This window comes from Anser anser, assembly GCF_964211835.1.
Source record: "Anser anser genome assembly, chromosome: 1".
Lineage (NCBI taxonomy): Eukaryota > Metazoa > Chordata > Aves > Anseriformes > Anatidae > Anser > Anser anser.
In genome coordinates this window covers 27,323,562-27,335,596 of record NC_139720.1, presented here as the reverse complement: position 1 = coordinate 27,335,596, position 12,035 = coordinate 27,323,562, and the positions used below count along the sequence as shown (strand labels likewise).

General features: G+C 42.5%; 1 protein-coding gene across 9 annotated transcripts in view; it reads left to right on the top strand.

Moving 5' to 3' along the window:
* MET (MET proto-oncogene, receptor tyrosine kinase) overlaps positions 1-12,035 on the top strand; it is a 100,128-nt gene that overhangs the window by 46,261 nt on the left and 41,832 nt on the right. For all 9 annotated transcript variants that reach the window (XM_083800085.1, XM_083800092.1, XM_083800090.1 and 6 more), the window contains 2 exons: positions 594-728; positions 2,125-2,298. In XM_083800085.1, coding sequence (XP_083656211.1) covers positions 594-728; positions 2,125-2,298 — 309 coding nt within the window. The remainder of the gene's footprint in view (positions 1-593; positions 729-2,124; positions 2,299-12,035) is intronic.

Sequence of the window (12,035 nt, the reverse complement as noted above, 5' to 3'; positions counted from 1 at the left end):
ATCTCAGCAGCTCTGGGAATCATGCTCTGACTGCTTGTGTCTTCATAGCCCTGCTCACTGCGACAATCTGCACCTGCCATAGCTTTGCACTCCAGCAGCCCCACATGCACCATGACCAGATAGTAACAACACAGGCTACAGTGCACTGTTCAAGCTGTAGGACCAAGGTGAAAATAAATGGAAACATGTCTGACCTTCAAAGTCCTGGACTTTCCTCTAAATAGACATTGTAGATAAAATTCTTTTTTCTCACATGTACTCTTAAATCTACAAGGCTAAGTGACCCATCTTCACTTTTTATTGTTGATTTATAAATACTTGAAATTGAAGACCACAAAGCAAGCAGTGACTCCTTGGTATTTTAGTAAACATGATGCATTTTGAGGATCCTCCAAGAGCCATGATTTTGCTCTGTTAAATAAAGTGGATTTTATAGAGGTTTAATCAGATCATGATGGAACATTATGCAAAACATTATGCAATGTAATGCAAAGTAATTAATGCAAGCAGAAAAGTGGCAGGGATGTAAGGCTGTTGAGCAGCATTTGTGTCACACACTGCCTGCTGATTTTCTGAATTTCTGTCTTTCTTAGATAGTGGTTTCCCGTTCAGAGCCCACAGCTCCTCATGTCAGCTTTCAGCTGGACTCCCAGCCCGTCTCTCCCCAGGTTGTTGTTGAGAACTCAGTAGCAGCAGATGGCTATACCCTGGTAGTGACTGGAAAAAAGGTGAGCAGTACATAATCTAATCATTCCTCACTCTGTGCAAACCTGCATACAAAGCAGCAACTTTCGTTAAGGGCAACTATTCATACTGCTGCTTTATGTTCTGCATCCTCCCAGCCCTTCCATTCCCTTGGGAATGCTGGAGGGGCAAGTTTCCTCCGAGACTTTTTTCCCTACTAAACAAACCAACAGACTAAGATTGAGAAATGTTTAAATAATGTAAGAACTGTGATATAAACCAACAAAAGCCAGGAAATGCAAATTTAAAGCTGAAAGTCTGTCCTTAATTCAAGTGCTTGCAAAGAAAAACACACAATGGCTTAAGAAAAGAATGGTGTTCAGAATTTCCTGGCTTTTGTTGGTTTGTGTCATAACTTTATAACTTTTTTAAGAGGGTTGTGTGTGCAAGTGTTATGTGGGTGTGTTTAAAATTGGAGATGCTGTTCTTGGTAAGGTTTGAAGATTATTTTATCAGGCAGTTTACAAAGGGTTAATAAAAGATGAAAAGTTATCATACATATGATATTGTCATAACTAGGATGTGCATTATCAGGTGGATTTAGAACATCATTGCGTTAGCAGATAATATTACAGATAATCCTAAACCTTAACCATAAGCAATAATTTGACCTCTTGAGTTCTATAAGAATTTAAAGAAATTAATCAGCCATTACTAAAGATGGTTATTAATCATTTACTAGAAACTATGAGCTATTTGCAAGAGTAACCTTCAAAGAAAATGTCCCAAAAATCTTTAAGAAAGGTACTGAAGTATAAATTATATAGTGATGTAATTAAATGCTAATATTAATACTTTGATCAAAGATAACTTCTGATATTTAGAGTGACTATTATCATACCTATTTTGATATTTTGAAAATTATCATAAATTTTAAATCATGTTTTTATATAGGTTAGGTTTTTTGATGGTATGTGTTAAACACCAAGTACTTGGTCAGTCGTGTGCCCAGTGTGTCACAGAAATTAATGTAGCCTCACAAAAGTTGAAATAGCCATCATGCCTATTTTTATAAACATATGAACTAAGACATACTGAGACACACTGTTTTTTCCAAGAATTGCTACAGAACTGGGAGGAGCATGCTGCTGTTTTCTTTTTCCATCAGCAAAAAAATGCTATCTTGCTGTAAACACCAGATGCTGGTAGTAACTGTATATAACATTAAGATGCCTTTAGGGTTTCTCCCAAGTGAATTTAAAATCATGTCACTTAAATTACTTATAAGATCCTATAATTACCGAGCTAAAGAGAAGCCGAACCACAACTTGCACAGCTGAAATCTGAGTAGTGCCACAGCGCGCTGCATAAATTGAGACTCTCCTCAGCGGCGAGTGTGCGCATTCAAAGGCTCTGTGCACCATCTCTTTCCACTGACAGATAACCAAGGTGCCGCTGAACGGGCCGGGCTGCCACCATTTCCAGTCCTGCAGCCAGTGCCTGCTGGCACCTGCCTTCATGCGGTGCGGCTGGTGCGGAGAGCGGTGCCTGAGGTCTCCAGAGTGCGCTGGAGGGACCTGGACCCAGGAGACCTGCTTGCCAAGAGTCTACGAGGTAAAATACATGTTTCTGGTATTCACCTCCACGTAATTTCAGATACACGGCATCCAGGGGACCATACCAATGTCTCGGGTGGTGTGTGGGGTGAAGGGCAGCCTGCCTACCACCCCTTGGAAACCCTGAGCTGGCAGAGCCCTCCAGGCCCAGCAGCGCCCTCCATGCTGCCTGCGGTGTGGCCATCGTTGTTTTGACACTGCATCAGGAGCCTAAAGGGTTGGGTGAGTCTTTGGGGTAAATATATAGGAAGAGGTGCCCTCAGGTGCCCTGTTGGTGAGCATGAGGAGCAAACAGAGGAGTTCCCATGCTCGTTCCACTTCTTATTTTTATGCACTTACAGCAAATGAAGTGCCTGCTCTCCCTCACAACGGATGTGGCAGCTGGAGGGGAGCAAGCCAGCAGCTTCGCCCTGGCAGAGGGGACAGCCAGAGGCTGCTCTCCGTGGGCTCCTGTGAGGAGCATACAGGGACAACGCCGTGCAGATGAGCACAGAGCCCTGCTGGCTCGCCCCTGTTTTCATTTAGCTACGGTTGGTGTGAGATTTTGACGGGCAGACTGTACGTTTAACCGAATCACTTCGAGTGAGGTGCAACACGGCTGTGAAGGCCAAGGCTCAGGGAGCAGCAGATGTACTGGTACACTGAGGGAGGAACAAGCGGAGAGCTTTCTGGCAGCACTTGCACCTACTTACTTTTAACACATTTAAACTATACTGTGTGGCCAAAAAATACATTTTCCTCTGGGTATACAGCTTGCAAACAGAAATGAAACTTTGACATGCTAAACTCTCAGGGAGAAAGGGAAGTAATAGTTCTTCCTTAGCAAGTAGTGCTTTCTTTCAACTGGGCAGATGATTTCATGGACAACAGCTTTTTTTAAGAATAGCCAGGCAAAACTGCTATAAAAGTTTGGATTCAATAGTAATCTAGAAACTTGTTTTCAGGGGTGGTATTCTTCATCTTTCAGATACAAAATTTAGGGCTAAATCAGACAAAATTCACTGAACAGACAATGAAGCACCCTAGGAATCATACCCAAAATGGATGGAGAGATGTGTGTGTGTGCGAGTGTGCGTGTAAGTGTGTTTACCTTGCCTTCAGTTACCATTTACCTTTGGGCAAAGGAGGTATAAAAAATCCGCTATTCCAAATGTGAATCATTTACTTTCACTTTATACAAGAACTCAGCCATTTCAGAAAAACTGCAGTAGATGATCAAATTGTCCTTTCTGTCCCCAATTTTTAAGAGACTGTGAATCACTGATACAAAGGCATGCACTGGGGATTAGTCCTGGCCCATTTTTATATACCTCTGCAGAACCAAACTGCTCACACCTGCCCTGCATAGCTTGTTTGGTCTTTCCTAGAGCTCAAGCATAAGCAGCAACCCTTAACATTTTTTCTCAGCAAAAATTTCCAACAGCTGCTGTGGCTTGCCATGCATCCAAAAAGATTTCTAAGGTTCAGAACTGCCTTGCTTCTGGCTTTCAGAGGTGCTGAGCTCACACAGCCCTCTCTGGTTTCAACCCGGAGCGTGTGCACTCAGCAGCTTCAAGAAGCAAGCACCTGGAGCCCATGCAGAGACGTGCAGACCAAGAGGTATGTCCCCAGAGCCACCTCTCGAGTCCCTCTGGAGTTGCTGGGAGAACTCATCCGACGGATCGGGCCATAGATGTGGGCAGCAGGAGCAGGCATGGGGCTGGCCACGTGCTTGCCCTTCCCCACACACAGCTCAAGCCCTGCCCGCTCAGCACAAGCCCAGTCTGCCCCTGTAATGAACATGGATCTGTGGCTCTGATGGGTCTTGAAGGGAATCTTGATTTACTGTATGCCCACATCGGTGGAAGTTGCTTCTAGAAGGCTTGTAAAGAAAAAAAAAATGCAGCTGAGTACTCAAATCCCTTTGGATTGCTAGCTGTTAAGACAGATTTCATGCTCTGCTGGACCATGACATTTAACATTATTACTGAAAAAAAATATAAAACAGATTATTCATCATCTTCTGATCTGTCTTTAAACCCATATGCATAAAATATGAGAAACAAGCTTGTTTTGTTCCTAACAAACAGAGGATGACCTGCTTTGCGTAGTATTTGAAATTCTGTCCCACTCCCCTTAATATTTTGCAGATTTCAGAGAGACAGATTGCTTAGGATAGGTCATATGAGCGTTTTAACCTGAGGGTAACACAGAGGGTCTGATCCAAAGGACACTAGATAAGTCTTCAGAAAGTTTTCCCAGGTTATTACACAGACCAGTGCACAGTGGAAAAATAAAAAAAATAAAAGAATAAAAAAAATGAGATATTCCTTTCAGGAGGAATGACAGAGGGGAAGCACAAGGTTCTCCCATTGGGAGACCCTTCAGGTCTCTGCCCTGCTTTAAGCACTTTTCCTTGGAGCCATCGGGTGGTGGGGAGCAGCTCTGCATCCCTGCCTGGCTCAGCCCCATACACAGCTGGGCACCGTACCTCATGGACCTGCCTCCACCTTTGGCCCCTGCTAGCACTGGTACACGTTTTGTCAGCCCAAACTGAAGGAACGCTGGGGTACTCTGAGGAGTCACACTGGAGATAACTCCGTAATGAAACAAATTGCAGGCATCTGCATGCGGAGTTCAGGTCACGCTGAGAGGTGAACTGCATAAAAGGAAAAATAAACTGGTCTCCCTTCGGATTCTTTGTTGTGGTTAAAAACCTGGGATGGTTTGTTGTTGTTTTTAAAGTGAGTCATTTTAGTCAGCTTTTATCTCAGAAGTATCAAGAACATCAAGCCCTCTGCTGCCTGTTTAGATTGGAGGTTCTGCTGGAAATTTCAAATGTGGCCTGTGCATGTTCTTGCCTCTTAATTAAAATGAATGGGCTGTTGAAACTTTAATAAATAGATATTTTCTTCCAACAATTTATAAGGTATGTGAGTGGATATTAGCATAATGGCTGTTAACATAAACAAAAGAAAAACACAATCTTTAACATTTTTAGAAAAAGCCTTCTCCCCCGTAACCCAAAGCCCAGGGAGCAGCAGGGACATGCAGAACTTCAGGCCTCACAGAAGGACTTACTCCAGGTTGTCAGTGGGGTTTCCTGGCCAGAGAGAATTTTCAACAGTTTTCATTGCATTTATAACTGATTTGGGCTTTGCTTATTTTCTGTTACTACCTGCACAATGCAAGTGCAAAGACGATGCCTACAAATGCCTTGGTTCAAAGTCCAGGAGGTTCACTGCTCATTCCTGTCATCTCTCCCAGGGAAAAGTCTTGGAAACCACTCTTGACTTGCAGTGGTTTCAACATACAAAACAAATGAAATAAATAAAGGAGTGCATAAAAACACTCTAGGGGAATTTTTTTGAGAGCTCAAATACAGAAGTACAAGTTTGGGGGTGGGTTGTTTTTTGTATTTGTTTTTGGTTTTTGCTCTACTTTGAAGTCATACCTCCTAAATTTGCTAGTAGAACACAGTAAATACTTTAATTTTCCCTCAGTTAAGGCACATGAGCTGCTATCACAAGTCTCTTTTGGCAGGTAAGATCACTCAAAAGCAGATAAGTGCCTTAGTTTTTGATTCTGTATGGCTTTGTGAAGCCTGGTTTTAACCCCCTTATTTTGCTAACTTAATGGATTACATTTCAGTCTCCTCAAATGCCAGAAGTCTATGCATTATTGCACAAAACACAAGACATCCTGTACCCCCACAGAGCAATTTTAGTTTTGTAATTCCAAAAATAGATATTGTGCTGAGATATTAAGTGGAGTGGAAAAATATTATCTGAAGTCAATCCAGATTCTGAAGAGGAAAAAAAAAAAAAAAAAAAGGAAACTTAAATTTGGGAATGGCACAGGCTCCACAGGATGCTCCCCACACTAAGCTGCAGCATTCGTTGACAGAGGTCTGTGTGAACGTCACTCCTTTTTTATAGGATTTGTGCAAAAGCACTGTTCCTGCGTAGGTTCCCTCTCCTGTGCTCACTGAGAGCTGATCCAAACCTCATTAAAGTAGAAAAGATTCCTACTGACTTCAGTGCATTTTAGATCAGACTCTTTGTCTGCTTTCTAATGGGGGCAGTAAATTTCCCCATATAGAATATATGGTTTAATTCTTTTGAAGTGATTCAAAGATCATAAATCCAATTTCTTTAAGTGATTTATTCTTTATTGACGGCGCCGGATGCACGGGGGATCTTTCCGCCTATCGTGCATCCCGAAGTGAAAAGCCGTCCCAAATTTATACATCACAGTGATTAATATTTTATTAACGCCTATACATATTCATTATCTAACCCCGCCTACTCTCGCTTCTCATGCTAATCAGTTTTTTGTGTCCTGCGCCTGCGCAGATCCTCTCAGTGGTCTTGGGCAGGGGTCGTCGAGCTGTGGTCGGTGGTCTCAGAGAGGAAGGCCATAAGTCTTCCTCACAGTGTACTTTTCACCCTTGGTCAGGATTCTGCTGAATTAGCTTTCTTCCTAACCGCAAGGACTGTTTTTTCTTCGAATCTTCTGCTCATTATTTTCTTATCTTGGATTCCAATGTCTTGTTCGAGATATATTGCCTGTATATGTCCTATTTTGAGATACATTGTCCGTACATCTGTTTCCTGCCCTACACCTAATGTTCTGTTCTCCTTTAATAGTTACATTCTTAACCCTTTCTTATCTGGAATCGCCTCAGCTTCCCTAATCAATCCCCCCTTTTCTTTTCCCCATGCAAATTCTTTTGCATTGCATGCCCTTATCATTAGCAGTATCGCAGTAACATACATACAAATATTCCTACTACCAATAACATAACCAGATCAGTAAAAACTTGTTCTAACTATTGAAAGTTGGGTAACCATGAGGTTAACTTATTCCATATTTCCTCAAAGCCCCATGAAATGTTATCCTTACTAATCTTATACAGAACCTTTGTTTGTTTCTATATTTCCTCTATGTCGGTAGAGACCTTTCCGAATACAAAAATTCTTCTTCCCAGCCTCTACGATATGTATCCCTCAATACCTTGCCATGTACTTTCGTCAGGGAAGCTAATATTGCCATTCGTTGTAACAATTTCCAATTCCAAACAAGTATTACAAAAGACAATATTAAGCTTATACCAACTAACATCAATAGAACAATAATTGGGTGACACAATGTGTTCAAAATCCCAGTTGCAGTTGGCGACCATCCAAAGAGTTTGTCCCACCAGCTATGATCTGTGTCTTGTTTTACTCTTTGCAAAACTCTGTTTATTTCTTTTGTATCATGGTGGACAGTGATTAAAGTCTTCTCTCCATCTTCCTGAATGCCTTTTAAAATTTTGATCAGGTCTTGGTGTTTAAGTAATTGCTTCACTAGCGTGAGGTTCATCCCAATAGGTGTGGGTAATAACTTGTGATACATTGTGTGGTTGGACTTGATCAACTGGTGGGATACCACTGGTGCTGAATATAAAAAAATCACACCCGATGATTCTAACAAAGTTACAAATACAAAAGTTAGAGTGATTTTTGCTAGGTAGAGTTATGTTTTCCTTATCTACTTCTACAAAAGCACAAGCAGTTCTTAAACACACACAGCCTTGACCAATATATACAAGCACCGTCTTTTGACTAGTATTTGGATGAATTTCAAAGTGGCAAACACCTTGCTCAGTGTCAAGACAGACATCCTGAGCATCAATTGTGTTGCTCTCACAAATAAATCCTTGTTGTTCCCGGGTAACACATGATTTTAGATTCACAGACTGCCATTTCCCGTTCTTCATCCGGGCCCAAGTTCTATGCTCCGAAGGATAGAGCACTGTTTCCTCATGATTTAACCCTAGTGCAACAATGGGGTGGATAACATAAACTGTAGCATTACGTATAGAAAGCACAAAGGCAGTAGCCATGTTAATAATGGGATCATAGGTAAAATTTACCAGAGTCCACCAAGATTGGAACTTCTTTTCAAAATCATTGGCATTGTCCCAAACAATCTTTCGGACTTCAGCCGGAAAAATGCCTTCACTTCCTTCCCTAATGATCAAGGCAGCCGTTGCCTGCATCCATAACTGTACCTGTATACAACTAAGAGCTAAGGATACATTATCTTGGGCCATACTAAGTGCATCTATTATTAGTCTGTGGTCCTGGTCTTCAGCCTTTTCCCATATTGGTAACACCTTTGAAACTTGCCATTGGCTAGTTCCCAATGCCAGTAAGGATGATTGCAGGGGCTGTTTTAGTTTTGTCTGTGGCTAGCTTATTCATGGGCCTGTTTCATAAATTTTGGGTTCCAGCTTGACTGGGGCTTGGGCATAGGTTGTAGGGGAAGGAAGTGCAATAGGGGGTCTCACTGTCGTAGGAAGTATAGCATATATTGTAAAATTTATCATGAGGCTCTCGCCTTCCTTGATCTCGAGCTTTTGACCACTATTAGTCCAAAAACAGTTAACTGCTACAGTCTGTGTTAATATAAAATTATACCAACAATCTAATTTACCTGGGCGGATACAACCTTCTTGTTGGCCACTTTTGGAAGTCGGTTTTACTAAAATCCCCGTTGCTTTCTCGTGGGCTGTTCCATTAATCATTCGGCACCCTATTTCAATTTCGTCCCCTACAGTTCTTTGGTGTATCCACCCTTCCCCTAAATTTTGCCATTCTGATAATGCATGTAAATGATCACCATTTGTTCGCCAAATAACCACAACAGCTAACTTTCCATTAATGTTCTTATCCTCCGTGGTTACGGCTTCAGACCAAGGCCACCCACCATTCTCTATCATCATAGAAGCACCTTCCAATTCTTGAATCACAATTACAACTATAAGCCACAGAAATAAAACAATTCTGTTAACTAAATTTCTGCTAACTACATTACTAAATACTCCTGACCATAGTGTCTTCATTTTGCTTGACTGAACTTTAGTTTCAGTTCACCGTCACCCAGCGTTACTTTCCAGGGGGCTTTTGGAGCTTTCTTCACTCTCGAATAATGGATCCAGGCCGTTTGCTCCTTAATCTTGATGGCGGTATGTGTTGTCAGCAGCACCTGGTATGGTCCCGTCCACTTTTCTTCCAAAGGGCGACCTGCAAATGCTTTTACATACACATAATCCCCAGGTTTAAAGGGGTGGATTGGTTGGTCCAGCCCTCTAGCCCTGGTTCCTGAGACAACTTTAGATATTTGATCCAACTGTTTTTGGAGTCCTATTAAATAATTATACAAGTATCCCGACCCCAGTTGCGTCAGGTCCTCCCCGCTGAACAAAAACTGATAGGGTCTTCCGTATAATATTTCAAAAGGGCTTAGATTTTCCTTTGTCCGTGGTTTTACTCTAATTCTAAGTAAAGCCAAAGGGAGAGACTGAGGCCATGATAAATTAGTCTCTTGCCCTATTTTGGCTATTTGTTGTTTGATTAGATGATTCATCTTTTCCACTTGTCCGCTTGCCTGTGGTCTGTAAGGGGTATGGAGTTGCCAGTCTACCCCTAAGACCTTACTTACTTCTTGAACTATTTGCGCACAAAAATGAGAGCCTCTATCCGAGGACATTGCTGCCGGAATTCCGAAACGCGGTATTATCTCATTCAGTAAAACCTTAACCACTTCTCTTGCCTTGTTGGTTCGACAGGGAAAAGCCTCCGGCCACCCGGAAAAAGTATCTGTCAAAACCAACAAGTATCGATACCCCCCTTTTCTTGGCAGTTCTGAAAAATCTATCTGCCATTGTTGTCCTGGATAGTTTCCTTTACTGATTATTCCGAACTTTACCCTATTTTCTGTATTAGGGTTATGATGCAAACAAATACTGCATTGCTGGGTTACTTGTTTTACCGTAGTATACAGATTTCTTCCCACCAAGACTCGACTCAGATTTTTATATAAGGTGTCTGCTCCCCAATGAGTCTTATTATGTTCTGCCATGACCATAGGCCATATTAAATTAGAGGGTAGTACAACCCTATTATCTTTCAGGTATACCCATCCATCACTCCTTGCTTTTCCTCCCAGGTCCCCAATTAACTTTTGATCTTCCTGTGTGTACCTAGGTTCCTGTCCTTCACCTAAAGTTTGTATTTTACCGTCTGGTATTAAAGTGAGCGCTTCTGCCTCAGCCAATCCGGCCACCCTTTTTGCTTCTTGGTCAGCCAATCGGTTCCCTACCTCGAAGTCAGCGGTTCCTTTTTGGTGTCCCCGGCAATGTATAACAGCCACCTTCTCTGGGTGCTTTACCGCTTCCAACAACTTCAAAATCTCCTCAGCATATTTTATTTGTTTTCCTTGGGCCGTTAATAATCCTCGTTCCTTCCAGATAGCCCCATGTGCATGCACCACACCAAATGCATACTTAGAGTCTGTCCAGATATTTACTTTCTTTCCTGCTGCTAGTTCCAATGCCCGCGTAAGGGCAATTATTTCTGCTTTCTGAGCAGACGTCCCAGGGGGTAATGGTTTCGACTCAATTACCTGTTGAGTGGTCGTCACCGCATACCCTGCTTTGCGTTGTCCTTGTTTCACAAAGCTGCTTCCATCAGTATACCATGATTCGTCCGCATCTTCCAAGGGCTCCTCCTTGAGATCTGGTCGGCTAGAATACACAGTTTCCATAGTTTCGATACAATCGTGGACCACTGGCTCGTCAGGAGCGTTACTAAGGAAAGAAGCTGGGTTCACAATGTTAGTAACCACAATTTCTACGTCATCTTGCTCCACCAGTATTGCTTGGTATTTTAAAAATCTTTGAGGGGATAACCAGTGTGCCCCTTTCTGCTCCAAGACTGCCGAGACAGTGTGTGATACCAGCACGGTTATCTTCTGTCCCATAGTGAACTTCCGAGCCTCCTGTATATTCATGATGACAGCGGCCACCGCTCGAAGGCAACCCGGCCAACCTTTACTTACTTCATCCAGTTGTTTAGAGAAGTAGGCCACAGCTCTCCTGTAGGGGCCCAGCTTCTGTGCCAGCACCCCCAGAGCCATCCCTTGTCTCTCATAGGAGTACAACCAAAAGGGTTTAGACAAGTCCGGTAGACCCAAAGCTGGTGCTCGCATTAACTCCAATTTAAGCTTCTTAAAGGCAGCCCGTGCTTCCCCCGTCCAGACCAATTTTGATTGGTTATTCTTGATGAGGTCATATAGGGGTTTTACGATTAGTCCATAATTATTAATCCATAGACGGCACCAACCTGTCATCCCTAGAAAAGTTCGTAATTCCTTAATGGTCTGTGGTTCTGGAGTACGGCAGATAGTTTCTTTCCGTTCTGTTCCTAACTCCCTTTGTCCCCCTGAAATCTCAAACCCCAAGTAAGTTACACGTGACTGAATCAGCTGAGCCTTCTGTTGAGAGACTCGATACCCATTCAAACCCAGAAAATTAAGGAGACTTATCGTCCGTTGCATGCAGCTGCTCCTATTCTCAGTGGCTATCAAAAGGTCATCAACGTATTGCAGCAGAACTCCTTCGGTGTTTGGGGCCTCCCAAACCTCAAGCTCTTTTGCTAGTTGATTCCCAAAAATCGTGGGGCTGTTTTTGAATCCCTGCGGCAATACGGTCCAGGTCAATTGAGCCTTTCGTCCTGAGTCTGGATTTTCCCATTCAAAAGCAAAAAGCTTCTGACTTTCTGGGGCTAAAGTCAGGCAGAAGAAGGCATCTTTTAAATCCAGTACGGTAAACCAAACTAAATTATCTTTTAATTTAGTCAGTAATGTGTACGGGTTGGCTACCACAGGGTGTATATCTTCAGTGATCTTATTTATAGCTCTTAAATC